The sequence below is a fragment of the Catharus ustulatus genome, chromosome 12 (assembly GCF_009819885.2).
Source record: "Catharus ustulatus isolate bCatUst1 chromosome 12, bCatUst1.pri.v2, whole genome shotgun sequence".
In the NCBI taxonomy this organism is placed as follows: domain Eukaryota; kingdom Metazoa; phylum Chordata; class Aves; order Passeriformes; family Turdidae; genus Catharus; species Catharus ustulatus.
The window spans coordinates 19685028-19701513 of record NC_046232.1 but is presented as its reverse complement, the minus strand read 5'-3'; the positions used below and the strand labels follow the sequence as shown (position 1 = coordinate 19701513).

Genomic DNA, 16486 nt, shown 5'->3' with positions numbered 1-16486 from the left:
GAACTTGCTGAATTTCCAGTTCTGCTCTCTGGTTCAATTCCACACAAATCTGAATTTCTATACACTTCAGCAAAATACACCCCTTAACAAAGGTAAAAATAGAATCATAGTTAGTGACTGTGTTTTGAGGCCTTAATTAGAGAATTAACTCTTTGTAGATAATGCAAGTGCAAAGCAAAGACTGTACAGGAAAAGGGTTTTGCAGTCTGCGTGCTGGAAGTGCATTCAGAGCACAGGAATAAAATATTGATTTTGTCTGAAGAAAGTCAGCAACCTAGAGACCCAATCAAGGAGAAACAAAAATTAAATACCAAAATTGATTGGTTGTACTGACCAAGATGACTTTGTTAGTTAGATGTTAATAAATCAAAGGGAAAAGATTGTTAGGGGCTATTGCTGGATAATAAACGGGATCGTAAAATAATAATTGAGACTTGCAAGTGTTACTGTCTTACATTAATAATGGGCAATGTAAATATTTCATATTTTGGCATTAGCAGAAATAAAAACATTATTGTCAAACCCAGCAAACAGTGACAGAGGGCAAAGCAGCATCCAGGGGAACCTTGGCTTGTCTAGAAGGGACACGACAAGCAGGGCAGGAACAGCCCAATCTTCAATTCCAAGCCAGTCAGCCCCTCCAAGCAAATATCTTGGTATTACCTTGGGTGCAATCTCCCAGGGCTTAAAAACATCTGCAGTCCTGCTGATGAGAGAGAAATCAGCTGCAGAATTGAGACAATCAATATAATGAGTGACCTAGAGGATCTAACTCCTGGGTCTTGACCTGCCTAGGGTGATTTGTGTATTGCTCTCCAAAGTTATTGCAGATCTGATAAAGTGGGTTTGTGTCCAGATCAGAATCTGAGACAGGAGCTCCTTGAGCAGTGCACACACCTGCTGTGACTGACCCCAGCATGAGATTTGGGTTCCTCCATCATGTGAGAGGCCCAAACAACAACGAGCACAGAACCTCTTGCATGGCTGAGTGGTGTTTTGGGAAGATTGCTCAGTTCTTGCTATTGTTGGAGCTCTGTGATTTCTCATCAAATTGCCCAGGTTTTGACTTATCATTCACCTTTTCACCTTCTAAATTTTAGTAATATTTACTTTGTTCCTGAAAGAGAATGTTTTATTGCTCACAGTGATATCCCTATGCCCACATCAATCATGAAGTATTTCCAAACTTTTCAGGAAGGGATCTAACTGAAGGAAGTGCCTTTCTGCTCTTTGCTAACACCCAAAGTTTTTATGGTTCTTGGTGTAAATATGTTTCATGCTGGAGTTCCATGAGCAGCAGGTACAGGGAACTGCAGCTTTTCATTTTCAGCCTCTCACCTCCCTCCTTGTCCCTGGCAGCTACGCCGTGACCGTGCAGGAATCCTACGCTCACCCCTTTGACCAGATCTATTACACACGATGCACAGACATCCTCAACTGGTTCAAGTGCACCAGGCACAGGTAAGGGCTAATCCTCAGAAACCTGAGCTTCCTTCTGCCTTTTCATTTCCTCACACCCCTCTTGTTTATCCAAATGTTTGTGGTGCTCCACTATAGATGTGTGCACAAAGATGTGTTTTAGGACAGGGTGTTTGGAATCCCAGGGCATTGAATAGAAATACAGAGAATTTTCCCTGAATTTTGAGTGAGATAAGTGATAGTCAGTCCCTCATGGGGCCATCCAGGAGAATGTCTCATTCCATTGGTGCTGCCATGGGATTGGAAGGGTTTATTCCCTGACTAGACATGACCAACTCTCTTTTCCAAGTGATGGGTGCATGTCCAGGTTTGTAAAAGGAAGTCCATGCACCTCCTAAATTGTGACTAATCAGGCAATTGAGGGTTAGTGATAATTAGACATGGATCTGTGTTAGAATTAGTGCACCCAAATCTGCAGTGAAGATCAGGTAAAATGAAGATGGGTCCATTTCTATGAATGAATTCTTGTACCAAAGAGTTAAATTTTCCCAGGCTGCAGGATTTTGCTTTTATATTCATTCTGCTTCCAAACTATCCTAATAAATACCCACTAATATTCACAATATTTCAAGGGGGTTTTAGAAGCTAATTTGTATCTCAGCTCTGATGCATTCAGTTGCAAGTTGGCTGTTCAGCACCATCCCAGTGGGACTGTGGCACTTGGTTTTCAGCTCCTATTTGGAAGGGAACAGAGCTGCAGAGCTTTCTGGAATATTCTATAGATTGGAATGCAGCAGAGTAAATTCGATCAGTTTATCTAACATGAGGGACAATAGATTTTGTTCTATTGAGGTAATTTCCATAAACTAGCAAAGCTGTTTTGAACTGTTTGCTGTTAAATATGCAGTTAAATATTACCTTTCTAATGTGGTATCCTTGCTAATGCTATGAATAAATGTAGGAATGCTTCAGAATGCTAAACACCTTTTAATTTCTGTGGACTACAGTATTGTGGTGGGGAAAAAAGGCTTTAAATACTGAACTGGGACTGTGCTGACACTTTGCAAGGTATGAGTGCCTTGGAGGGGCTAGCAAGCAGGAACAAATCACTTGGGGTTAACTTCTCCAGTTGTGTATTGAGAGCAGTTGACACTGTGGTAAGGTTTTGTGTAGCAGCTGACACAGTGGTCTCTGCAGAAGTCTCTGCTCCTTCCACTTATGAGAGCTGACCTTGCTGATGTGCAAAAATAAATAATTTATTCTTGAAGAAACTCCTTGCCCTTGCAGCAGGACTGGGAAAATGTTTGAAGACAGCAGCTGCCCCAGGAAGAGCTCCAGTGCCTGTCACCAGCACTGTGTTTATAACACAAGTCATATTTCAAACTTCAAAACAAGTATTGATTCCTTCCTTATTGCGGCTTTTATTATCAAAAACCTTTCATGCATTTAAAAATAATTATCGAATGCTACCCTTTCTACAATTTAACCCAAATATTATTGCAGCAGGAGGCATTGATTTTCCATGCTTTTGTGTCTCGTGGTGCAGGATCAGCTACAAGACCGCGTACCGCAGGGGGCTGCGCACGATGTACCGGCGGCGCTCGCAGTGCTGCCCCGGCTACTACGAGAGTGGGGACTACTGCATACGTACGTACCCGAGCCACGTGGCACAGTCAGAGGGGTTGGAGCAGCTGGAGAGAAATTAAAGAGCTGGTGCATTGGGGTTGGTTTTCAGAGCTTGCAGCAGGCAGGCAGAATGGCGGGTACAGAGTATCTCGGGGTGTTTCGGGTTTGTGCGTCTCGAGTAGGGAAAACTTGGCTGAAGTCATTGGGGAGGGAGTTCATGATGTTCCTCGGTGCCTTCTTGAATCAGAGCTTACTTTGGGGAGTAATTAATGCAAGTATTCACCAATGATAAGGAATTAGGGGGACTGAGCACACTCAGGAATAAACTACCACATAATTGAAGCAGCAGTGTAAAGTTTCTGCCTCTTACCTTTGAAAGTTCTTACTTCAAGAGTCAAATGAGTTAAAATCTCATTTTTTTTCACAATGGTTCCCATCAACAATTTAACTTTTTAAAGCTTCTCAGATGTCAGAAGAACTTTCCCCCAACTGCACTGTATAAATAAATACAGAGCTCTGGGGTGTTTCAGGTCAATGTGAAGGGGGACAAAAATCAAAATGGATCTTTCAGCAATGCCTAAGAGCTTTGTTAATTAAAAATACCCTGTGCATTAGTGTCAAATGTTTTCAGTATTGCAGCTTTCTGAGTGTTCTGCATCTGCTCAAAAGGAGAGTGGAGATGGGATTTCTTTTCTAGCTCTTGTGTCATGAGGTTATGACACAAGAAAAACACAAAGGTTTTGATCGGCATCAGATCCAAATTTTATTAACAGGTTTGTAATGCCATGGAATAATTGTGAAAATCATGCAAGTTCAAATATCTTGGCTTGCTTTACAGCTATTTCTTTTTAGCTCTGTTGATGTTTTTGTCTGAGTTGCTGTGTTGGACTCCTATTGTAACACATGAGCAGCTGAAAACCATGAATGGACCTGATCTCATTTTCAATGACCTTTACGCCAAACAGTTACATTAAAGGGGTTTGGACTGTGAAAAATCACCAGCCCTTTGAGATAAGGCATTAGAATTATTTTACAGAAAGTGTAATAATTTGATCTTTTGAAGTGCAAAATGCTGTTAGCCAAGTCCTGAAAAACATTTATTGTAACCTATTGTCTTTGCTGGAATCCTTCCTATGATAAGTATGTACTTACCTTCAAATATCTCAGTGTCAACACCATGTCAGCAGTTGTTCCACATGCTTTTATTACAGTCCTGAATTTCATGACTCAGAATCCTGTCTAGCACAGAGCACATTTATTCTCACTTTTCTCCCTGCAATCTATTGATTTTTTTATTTTTAATTATTTTTTAATTGCCATACTGTCACAACAATAAATCTCTCCAGACTTTCTGATTCTTTGAGGATATTAACATTTGTTTTGAAGTGGGGTTTTTTTGTTAGTATTAATACTTAGTGTTGTGCTGCTGCCAGGCAAATTTTATCTTTCTGTGGTGGAGAAAGAGCAGCATACACTGAAATGTTGCTAATACAGAGCAGGCAGCAGGTATCTGGTCAGCCCAAGAGCCCTGTGCTTGACACAGAGCAGATAATAGTTACACTCTCTTGCTGTTTACATGTGCAGGAGTCAGGTTCTTGTATTTCATTATCAGCCTGGTGTGTGCTCAGGGACATCTGCTCTGCGTCCTTCCCGGAGATCAGAGCAGCGCCAGCAGCCGGCAGGGAAATGATGTCAGGGAAGAAGTTCTCCATCATGATGGATTCCAGATGCTTGGACTTATTATTTTGCTACTACAAGTAGCCACACAGCAAAAAAAAAAAAAAAAACCCAAACCAAACAGAAAACCTCCTTGAAATTCTCTGAGCCCTCGAGGAACAGTTTGGAGGCACAATATTTTGCTAATGGGATCCTTTTCGTGTCACTCCTTTTGTTTGTAACACATCAAGCCCTGATCCCATTTGTTTTGTTTTGTTTGGTTCTGTTTTTCCACAATACATTCCTGTGCCAACAAGCAAATTCTCTCATTCATCATTCTTTGCAGTCAGCAGTGAATTCCATTTTCATTCCTGGAGGCACTTTCTCTGCTTTTGCCTTTTTCCATCCCATTTCTTACTTCTCTTTAAACTGGTATATTTTTTTTTTTTTTTTGCTGCTTCCTAACAAGGTTGTCCAGTACTCTTGTCCCACGTTCCTCTACACACATTCAGAGCTACTCCTCTAAAGACAGCTGCTCCAAGAGTGGTCAGGACACAAAATTCCACTTTCCTGAGCTGTCCCTGGCAGGAAGGGAGGGAAGCTCCAGCCCTGCAGAGAGGGCTCTCCCTGCTCAGCCAGCCCTTTAAAATCCATTCCATTAGCAATCATGGAAGCCTCTACAACATGGGGAGGAGGCAAACATCCTGCAGTGAGTCTGATGATCAAAAGAAAGTTTGATTAAAAAACAGTGTGTAGATTAAAGGCTAATTGGTTCTTCTTTCATTAATAGCAGTCTTTGTTTCTTGCAAAAGTTAAATAGCTTTGTAATTAACAGTGACATGTTTAGACTAGAGAGGGCTGAGTTTAAATCTCTGTTAATGACTGTTTCTTGGATTTTAAAGCAGAAGTGAAGGCTTTCAGCTACTGTTTTGATCTTTTCCCTTCTCATTTACTAACTTTTAAAAGGATGTCAGATATATGGTTTTATCTTTGTCCTCCTGTTGGGGCTTACTAAATAGATTAAGTCTAATAAAATCTACCCTCAGTTCTAACTAATGTTGATCCAGAGCTTCTTGCTCTGCCACTTCTCTGGTGTCTTCTTTGCCTTTTTGGCATCAGTATGCGCTGCTGCCCCATAAAATGGGGAATTCAGGCACCAAGTCCAATAATTTAACTGGTTCCCAGGTAAATCATACAACTAGCCAGCCCATTGATACTTAGGTTAAACAGTTTTGGGGTATGAAATTGTTATTGTGCCTCCAAAAGGCTTGAAATATTTTGAGGTTGCAGTGGTATTCAAAACCCCCCCCCTGAAAAATGCTGCAAATGCACATCTGCATTTTTTTCCCCTTCACTGATATCTTAGAAATGTTGTTACCATTGTGGGAGCTTTGCAAAACGATTCCCCTTCTCTGAATGTTCTTACACTTGACAGAGCTTTTCCCTGAGCTGTCCCTGAAAACAAACAGCACAGTCTGGGCAGTAAATCAGAGCAGCTATGATTTACTGTACTTTGTATGCTAAGGTAAGCTTTTGGCAGAGCAAATGCATAAACTGCAGAAAATCTTTTTTTAAACAACCACAGGGTTCAACTGTCCTTCAAGGTTTTTGTAAGGATGTTTTAAAATTATATTGCTTAGATTAGTATCTGTGGTAGATAAAGCAGCTCTGAATACTTTGCTGCTCAAAAAAAAAAAAGAGAAAAAGAATATTACATGGCTCTTTTGTGCTCTTTAGGCTGTGAGGAGATGGTAATTGAATAGTTCTCTTTAAGAATATGTCAGGTGGAAAGATGCCCTGTGTGCTAAATGGATGCATTTTTGTCTGAGAGACCCATGCTTTGTTCAATCTGTCCATTTTAATCTTATTCTTGCACAACAGATTTGTACAGAGGAGACACTTCTTGTGGGGAACAAAGGGTCAGAGACCTGACATCACAGGGAAGGCAGATGGGACTCTGAGCAGCAGCTACTGCCAGCTGACTTGTGGGCAGAAAAGCACCAACCATGAAACAAAAACTTGGGAATTCACCTTTTCTCCACAGATTGAGTTGAGCTTTTAAGTGTTTTCCTCACTCTCCTACCTTACACTCTTTTTCTAATGTCTAAATCTATGCAATGTGACAGGATGTAATAATGACAGGATTAGTGATTTAACAATCTGATTTGCTGCCATTTATCTGTCTTTCAAACCTGCCAAAATTCAGTAGAGTTATGGATGGACCATTTCATGGTGCTTTCCTTTCTTGGCCAAGATATTATTGATCTCAGATTGTTTCTCAGCATTCAGCTTTCCACATTACAATTGTCACAAGCATCAGCAGGGCTCCCTGGCTTTGACAAATCTTTTTCTAGAGAAATTGTTGGTCTTACTGGTTGAATTTCAGTTTTTACCTACAGTGCTATTTCCCTCAGGCCAGAGTTTGGGGACATTATTGTATTTACATGTATTTATTTACCCAGCTTTTCAATTCACCTTTGTTTGATGCCTTTAATGAATTTCAAAAACAAATGAGGAATGTTCTTTTAATAGCTGACTTGGGGAAATTATGCAAATAGGAGGCCTGATTGTTTTCAGGAGTTTAAATAATGTTTCATAAATTCTCTAATTGCAATAGCCACTCCAACTTCCCGGTGTGATGTGTGCATTTCTAGTGCAGCCATATGAACATTCCCACCTCAGGACTGCATTCCCATTTGCAGGGCTCTGTGTCTAGTGCAGTTTTTGTATTCTTTGACAAGGCTGCCTTATTGGAGCCATATGGTTGGATTGTTAAACATCTGTAGCATAGGAGTAACAATTCCAGAGCTTCCTGCCATCTGGATGAATTACAATCCCTGCAATTCCACGCATATGTTCCAGCAGCACACCGACACCACAGTGGAGTGAGCTCATGATGAGAAGAAAAAGAATGGCTTGTGTGATCAGTGCAAAAGTTGGACACTCCTAGAAAACGTTGAATCAGCGCCTTAAACTTCCTGAATATTCATAATGTTTGTTCATACATCAGATTTGTTGATTTTTTTTCACTTTTTAAGGCAGTGGCTCATTAGCATTTTAGAAGAAATGTTGCCCCCCTCTTCTCACCTCAATTTTAAATTCCTTGTGGTGAGCATTCCTGTAACTTGGAAATATATTGTTTGAAAGCTGCTGGACTTTTAAAATACATTTTTCTTATCTTTATAGACACACATTAAAGCCAGAGCTGGTGCTTTCTGTGAGAGCCTTACTGTTACATTATTCAAGTACAGAGTTCTGTACATCAATAATGCAACCTAAATTAGGGGAAATGCTATAGCAGGACATAGATACTTCCTATCAGGGGACATTCTTTTTCTCTGTCTGATTTGGGATGTGTGACAGCAAGAAAATGGTGTGGAAGGCCTTTCTGCATATAGTTATTAATTATAGAATTGAAATGACAGTAGGAGACACTTTGAAATTTCTCCCTTTATATGCATTGGAGATGACTCCATACATCTTTTCCAAGTGAAGAACATAGGGAAAATTATCTGAATCCTTTGTTCCCATCTGAAAGGAAACTGAGAGGAAAAGGGCCTGTGCTTGTTCATTCAGCACCTCTTGGGGCACAGGAGTTGAGGGCAGAGGGACACCAGCCCTAAAAGCAGCTCAGCTCAGCTGGTGTCACAGATGGAGCTGGTGACACAGAAGTGGGTGGCTGTTTAGAGAGAGACCCCCTGGATGGGAAGGTGGAAAGGTCAGTTCTCATCTCCCAACCATCATTTTATGTTTGCCCTCAGCCTCTGGATGCTGAGGGATTTGTAAAGATGCTGGTGGGGAGCAGTAATGAAATAAGGGAAGGACTTCTGGAAGCAGTGCAGGAGAAGGAGGAGAAACAAAATGCTCACATAAAGGAGTGAAAATATCAGAAAGTTAAAAAGGAGGGAATGCTGAAGCTATATAATGTCTCAAGGGGCTTAATAAATATCAGAGGAAAAATTATGCAGGCATTATGGTTGGAAAAAGATTTAGACTGTTGCTAGTGTAGCAGAAAAAGCTTTTCTGTCTGTTTAAGGCAGTCTCTGTTGGATCAGTATAAAAGCACTCTGGGATTGCAGACACAGAAGGAGGCACTGGATCCAGAGCTCCTCATGGTGCTCATGCTAATGGCCTGGATGGCTGGGAGCTTCAGCAGGATCAGAAAAAAGCAAAGAACCATAGATGTGATTCATTGTTGAGTTCAAAGAAAGAGCCATGCAAAGTTTAGTCCATTAATTTGCCCTCTTTTAGCAGAGTCAGGCTGGTCCCCAGCTGCTCTAAATCAGCACAGATCCAGCAGGATGTGTCTGGAAGCCCTTTGAAATCCTGCTCCTGCTGGGATGCACCTCAGAGTGGTTCATGGCACTGATCCTGCATGGCCTGGAGGCACCAGGGCTGTTCCATAATGGCTTTGTGTCCCAACCCTCCCGTGTGCTGGGATCCATTCACTTGCACAGAATAAAAACAGGGTCCTGTGCATCCCAGGGACGAGAGCATTTGCTGTTTATGGAGTTATGAAGACACAAAATTCCAGAAGATTTTCCCCTCCAAAACAGTTTGCAGTTCATAAGTAGTCCAGACATGTGGTGAGCCAGGTTAACTCATGGAAATCAATAGGGTCAGAAGGAAGAAAAATGTGTGAAATGAAACAGGTTTAAAATTGAAATTGGAATCATAGAATGGTTTGGGTTGGAAAAGACCTTAAAGGTCAGCTTGTTCCAACCCATAAGTTGTTTTCTTGATCTCTCCTTTACATTCTTTTCCCATTAATAGATTTCTCTTGTGCTCTGGAGAAGTTTTAAAGCCTAGGAGAAAAGGAAGGAAAAGCAGAGAGAGGAAAAGAAGTTACCTAAATGGAGATGGCTTTTAAAAAGAGCTCCTGATGTACATACAAGATCTGAGACAGCATCTCTTTCTGCTTCCTTCCTGTATTCCTCTGGCTTTGACCTTCCCTGAGCAGCTCCCACACGAACTCTGGGTGTCTGAGAAACCACCAGTCAGATGTGGGGGATCACTACCAGGCAGATTCCTTCTTAAAAAACCCTACAAAAAACCCTACTGCAGCCTCCTGCCAGGTGTCAGTGCCACGAGCCCCTTCCTCCTTTCCAGGCATCTTATAGACTGAAAATGTAAATAAAACAGAATCACTGACACTGCAGGAATGGCTGAAGTGCTACAATGGAATGGGAGCATGTGATAACATGTGAATAACACATTACTAACACAATCTAACATATTAGAACATCTGATAACATGAATAATATATGATAACACACTATAAGTTGTGATAACACATGATAACACAATAACATGTGATAACACATAGTAACACATGATGACATAGCAAGGGTGAGGGTTAACCCAGCTCCTCCTCCCTCACTGATCCCTGCAGCCGCTCCCATTCCCTTTGCTCGATGGGATGGGAGAAGAGGGAAGAAGAGTCAAAGACAGAACTTGTGGATTGAGACAAAACAAACGTGAGTGATCCTGAGGAGCAGAGAAGGCCTGGCTGCTGTGCCTGCCCAGTTCAGCTGCAGCTGAAATGTCAGCAGGGTCAGCACTGGTTTGGTCACCAACCCAAACCAAGCATGATCCAAGCTGAGAGGAGTTAACCCCATCCCAGCCAGCCATGCTGCAGGTGATAAAGCACTCATCAGTATGATCCTCAGGAAATCTCCTCGTGGTTTTTCTTTGTTTTTCCACCTCTTGGTTTCAGTGGTGGCAGGGGAGCACTTTGGGAGCTGGAGTGAACCACTCTTTTCAATGTTTTGGTCTCTGTTCAGAACAGAAGGACGAGCTGGGGCTGGCAGTTGTCTGGGCTTTGTGGGCCTTGCTCCTGCCACCCTCTGCTCTCCCAGCCTTTTATAGCAACAGCGAGGATGCCCTAAATACGGCAACCTGGGCAAGCAGGAGGAGGCATTTGGCTACCTGGGTGCACTTACTTACAGCTCAGCTGCTCCCCATCTCCTCTAGCACAGGAATGAGAGTGGCTGGAAGCATTTGGCTGATGGAATTTGGCCCAGAGCATGCAGTGCTTTCAGCATCTTCCTGTGCATAATGTGCATTTCTTTTATGTGAACTTTTGGAAGGCCTGTCTGTAATTATTCCATCCTTTTAGCCGTGCTTCTGAACAATACCAATGGCATTCAGACAGGGAATACCACGTGAGCCTGACATAAGAAATACCATTCCAGGCACATGGTGTGATCCTGTGCAGGGCCAGGAGCTGGAATGCAATGATCCTTGTGGGTCCTTTCCAGCTCTGAGCTTCTGTGATTCTGTTAATCTACTTGTGTTTATTAATGTTGGTTTCTCAAACGCTGGGTGATTCCTGGGAGTGGGTTTGCTGGGTGGGAATTTAAAGAAGTTGTCATTCCCTTTATTCCCAATTAACTTTGGGTTTTGTGCCACGTATTCTACATCTCATAGTAAGATAAAAATACATGGATTTTTTGCAACTGCATCCATTTCTGATGGAGACTATAAAAAAAAAGATTCTTACTCTGGAGCTTAATGCAAACTGACAGTGCTGTTATGGAAGAAGTCTTGAAAATTTGTAGAAAGCAATCACTTATGGTAAAATATAAAATACTTACGACTCTAAAGCATAAATCATTTAGACCAAAGAGTAAAAATATTAAGATGCCAAATTGTGCAGAAAATCACTCTGAGACTTTGGAAAAGAAGTCATTTCTTCCTATTGAACCTACAATGCTTCCCACTTCCTCCTTTGCAGCAGGAGCCTGGGTATCAAACAGGGTGAGTGCTCCAATTTCCATCACCTTGGGTGAGAGCTGTGGCTGTGCACCATTTCTGAGTGGTGTTAACATCCCACACTAATAAATGATCTGCAGGGTGAGTTCATGGAATCCTGGAATGCTTTGAGTTGGAAAGGACCTTAAATGCCATCCCATTCCATCCCTGCCATGGCAGGGACACCTCCCACTGTCCCAGGGTGCTCCAAGTCCTGTCCAGCCTGGCCTTGGGCACTGCCAGGGATCCAGGGACAGCCACAGCAAATCTGGGCACCTGTGCCAGGGCTTCACCCTCCCAGGGAACAATTCCTGCCCAAAACCCCACCCAACCCTGCCCTCTGGCAGTCGAAGTTGCTGATAGTGAAGGGAAATTCTTCATGGGAAGAGGGAAACAAAAGCGTGTGGGAAGGCACAATGGGCAATACGAGAGAACTGAAGGTGCCCACAGGACACACTATGGAAATTTAATGTTTGCAGTAGAGGCAGTTGGCAAATCGGTTTTCATTTCTGGTTCCCTAATTGTTCTGAGGGAAAGAAGAGGATGTCGGCTGGAAAAGCATCTGTTAACACTCGATACTTAGTACAGGGAAGGGGATTAATCAGATGTCACAAAGCTAATCAGGGACAGAGCTCCTCTAAGCAGCCATGGAGGTGTCCTTTAGAACCTGGAGTGCTTGGAACTGTGTCTACAGACATTCCCAGCTCCTCCCTGTCAGGATTACAGCATTCCCCTTCACATTCTGTGGTGTTGCACTTACTTTCCATTTTAATAGAGGGGTTTTAAGGCTCCCAAGGGAGATTTTTCATGCAGCTTCAGTCCATTTCAGATTTCATCACAAAATGTTTTTGAATAGTTTATCTTAAGCTCAGTATTTCTAACACAGGTATTCACTTTTGGAAACCTCACTTTCTCTGATGCAGTAAGTCAAGAGAAACTATTTAATCAATCTACCTAACCCCAAACCTTTCCTTCTTTTTATCAAGATTTTTCCCTTCTGAATGCTATGGTTTATTACTGTGATGTTCAGAAATCCATGTGCAAAACTAGAAGATGGCCTTGCTTCACAAGGCTTACACTGTAAATTGAGTCAACTAAAGAAATATTTTTCTGATTAAAAATAAAAGAATGTGTATGAAACATGTTATAAGGAACCTTTTCAGGTACAGCAGTGCTGTGCACAGGAGCTCTGCTGAAGCAGCTCTCTGGTACAGATCTTGGATCTGATGTCTCCACACCTGCATTCACAGGTGTCATGTTTTGACAAATGTCCAGCTTAAATAGAATTCCCTTTAAAAGCATTACTAAAAGCATCTAAAATTATCTTTTCAACAACTACTGCCAATGCTATGCCATATTTACCTGATTATAAATGGTAGCCCTCTTCAGTAGTTTCTGATAATGTAGGGAAAAGTTCTTGTTTCCTGCTCCCATCCTTTATATCCAGGCCACACTGTGAATCCCAGGAACTGGAAAGTGCATTTTACTGTGTGTCATTAATAGGAAGTTTCTCTGGACATTTGACATCCCAAAATTGGGCCTGATCCTAAATCAGCTGAACTTCTGCAATCAAGAATTGGTGACAGGAAGTTTAAACAAGTGGCTTGAGATGAGAATCAGCCCCCATCGTTACATGAAAAGTTTCCTGTGTTGTTTTTTTTTTTTTTGGCTGTTCTTTTCAGAAAGCTGCTGTGATACACATTGCTGTGATTCCTTTTGAAATGTGAGAAAAGTGAAAGGAGCCTGCATTTAAATATTCCATCCCCAGGAACAGTGCAGCTTATACACGAGCGTGATCTTCAAACAGAGCACAGTCTGTCCTTGATTCCAGCAGGGTCACCTTCACTTGCATTGTGGGCTTGGTTTCAAATGAAATCTGAAATATGTTGGCCCTCTGGGGCCTGGGCCTGGCCTCAAGGAAAGGTTTGCCTTCAGAAATTTGTCCATATTCATCCTGGTTTGGTAAGAAACAAAGAAAGGATTGTTAGATTGACTTGATAAATTTTGGAATAAGAATGAAGAAAGATTTTGTTTGAAACATCAATAGTTTATTCAATTTGCTACAGGACCAAAAGTTTTTTGGGAACATCTGTGTAATTTGGTTTTATTAAGTGTTGCATTGCCTAGCAAAGAAGCCAGAAGTGTCATGCAGTCCAGATGCCTTCATCCATCTACTTCTGATCTTTTAGGAGCAACATTTTGATGCCTCCATCCTCACTGTAACACACAGCACACACTCTGTACCTATGAAAATCAATCAGCAGTGGAGCTGTGTCATTTGCTGTCAGAAAATAGAATTTTCTTGGCATGAGACCCACAATTCAGGGCAAGTCAGTAATCAGAGAACTACGGACATGTAGCAAGGCTACCAGATTTAAAAATAAATATATCACAGGCTGATAGAATTTGTACACAAAGAAATTCACTCAATGCCCTGAGTGGGTAACCTGTAGCAAAATATTCAAGTGCTGTGATATTGAGGTGATTTCCAGATATAAATGTTTCCAATTATAAATGTGTGAGGGTTTTTTTCTGATAATGGCTCATTTTCTTTGACATTTTCCCATGTGCTTCCTGTCTTACTGTTTAAATCAAACAGCTCCTCAGCCAATGTTGGAACCTGTAAATCCCTGGTCTCTTGGGTTGCTACAGTCACAGGAGGAAAGCAGATGTGGCTGTGGCATGAAGCAGAGCAGTGGTACTGAACTGTTGGAGTTTCTGTGGTGAGGCTGGAAATCTCCCCCAGCAGTTGAGTTTCACCCAGTTCTGCCACACCTCTCATCTCTCCATCTGTCATTTACTTCTCACCTTCCTCACCTGCAGAGTGCTGTGTGCTCCTCCACTCTTTCTATGATGGAAATGTTTGTGATTTATCACTTTCAGCTAATTTGCAGCTCTGTATTTCACAACAGGCAGCTCATTTTCCATTCCAGCACAACTCCCAGGAGAGCCAAGTTACCCAGGAGTGGAGAATGGGTATTCCTGCCTCTGTGCTGGGTGTGTTTGGTGCCCCCTGCCCCCACAGGTAGTTTGATAGGCCAGGTTATGCTTTACTTCTTCTGGTAGGTTTGGCTGCTGCTCCACAGATTGGCAGGAAAGCTGGAAGGACCAGGGGTCTTTGGTACAAGCTTCTCCTTTATTCCCAACCTGTTAAGAATTTAATTTCCTCAGGCAACAACAAAGAAATCCCATGAAGCTAAGAACGGAATGACTGGGGAAAACTTTCACTAGTTTTGGCACTTCTGTCCTCAAAAAACCTGGAGCTTCCTGCAGGCAAAGCCAATTTGACTGCATTTGGCTTTGTTGGAGTGAGGTCTCCTAGGCTGTGTGCGGAGAATGAAGGACCGTGCCAAGAGTAAATGTTAATATTTCTGCCTTGCTTAGAAAAAGATAGTGCTGCTCTTTCTGAGGGTGCCACACAGAGCACAATTTGCAGACAAATTAAGTTTGTTGGTTGGATGAATCAAGTTCCAGTGGAAAATTAACAAGTGAAAATGTATTTCCTACAAATTGCTGGGAAGAGTTGGTCAATTTACCACAATGGAAGCAGTAGACAGAGGGCACAGAAGGGGGAAAGCTTTCCAGGGTCACAGATTCTGCTCTGCTGATTCAGGATCTCCCTTAACCTCATTAACAGTTTGAACTAGTGCTAATGATTGTTTTGAACCCTGAGTGAGGCAATGGGAAATCATTTACCAGAAAATGTTAAATGCTGAAATTGTCCCACAGAATAATATTGTATTAGAACATTGATCAGCAGAATTGATCTCACTGTAACTCTTTCCTCTCAACATGGCAGAACACAATGATTGTTTCTACTTGAAGCAATGACAGAAAATGATAAAATCCGTTGCAGGCCTCAAAGGATCAACAATCATCAATATTTAGCTGATCCCTGTTGAGTTCTCTCTGGGCTCCAGTTCACTTTCTGTGAAGACAACGAGAAAGACTCAGCCTTAAAACTGTGTCTTGGTTTGAAAGATTGGTGTCTGCCAAGCAAGGCAGGAACCTCCCTTGGAACTGAGAACCTGACCCCTTTCACTCTGAATTATTATAACTTTGAAATCATGGGACTTTCAGGCAAAGATCTGGGAAAAGAAATAACTGATTTCTCAGTATGTACAGCAAGTCAAACAAACAGCACCAACCAGAACAGAAACCCAGGGGCCTTCTCCGCCCTGTGCTGCAGTTCCGCTCACAGCCACAGGGGGCGCTGCTGGCTCCCGGCCGGGCAGGGGCTGTGCTGACTCCTCCAAGCCAGCAGGGGGTGCTGCTGGCTCCCGGCTGGGCAGGGGCAGCGCTGACTCCTCCAAGCCAGCAGGGGGCGCTGCTGGCTCCCGGCCGGGCAGGGGCTGTGCTGACTCCTCCAATCCAGCAGGGGGCGCTGCTGGCTCCCGGCCGGGCAGGGGCAGCGCTGACTCCTCCAAGCCAGCAGGGGGCGCTGTGGCGCGGGGCTCAGCCGCGTTTCTCCCTCACGCAGCAATGGCGGGCAGGCTGCAGCAGGAATGTCGGAGCGGTGGCTGGGAGGGTGGGGATGAGCAGAACCCAGAGTAGCAAAGGAAATGTAGCAGAAACTCTGCTGTAGCAGGAACTGCAGAGTGTCCAGCAGGCAGCATAGCAAAAAACCCAGAGTGGTGGCAGAGAAATGGAGGGGCTGGGCAGCGGCGGCCCAGCTCCTGAACATGGCCGAGAGAGGCTCCTCTGGAGGCAGAAAGGGCTCAGAGTCCCAGGGCTGTCCCTGAGACATCTAAGTGGATGGTGAGAGTCCTTTTTTAGTGAGTAGGGTGTTAATAAGGTTGCAGTGCAATGGCTGCTCCCACAAGCACAGCTTCACTCGTGGTAGGAGCAGACAGCAGGGATGGAGCCTTGCAGTGGTGGTGAATTCTCCCCACAGCAATCACAGCCTATCTCCCCATCAATGCCGACAGCGACAGAGAGTGAGGAGCTACACCCAGCCCCTTCCCCCAGCTCGGAATCTCAGCAGTACCTCTGCCCTTCCAAAGAGAAAACCCTCCAGGTAAGAGAGCAGCCA

The 16486-nt window shown here is 43.1% G+C and overlaps 1 protein-coding gene across 11 annotated transcripts in view; it reads left to right on the top strand.

Moving 5' to 3' along the window:
• Positions 1–16486, top strand: part of MEGF11 (multiple EGF like domains 11) — a 254601-nt gene that overhangs the window by 61935 nt on the left and 176180 nt on the right. For all 11 annotated transcript variants that reach the window (XM_033070493.1, XM_033070496.2, XM_033070491.2 and 8 more), the window contains exons 4-5: positions 1360–1461; positions 2966–3066. In XM_033070493.1, the coding sequence (XP_032926384.1) occupies positions 1360–1461; positions 2966–3066 (203 nt within the window). The remainder of the gene's footprint in view (positions 1–1359; positions 1462–2965; positions 3067–16486) is intronic.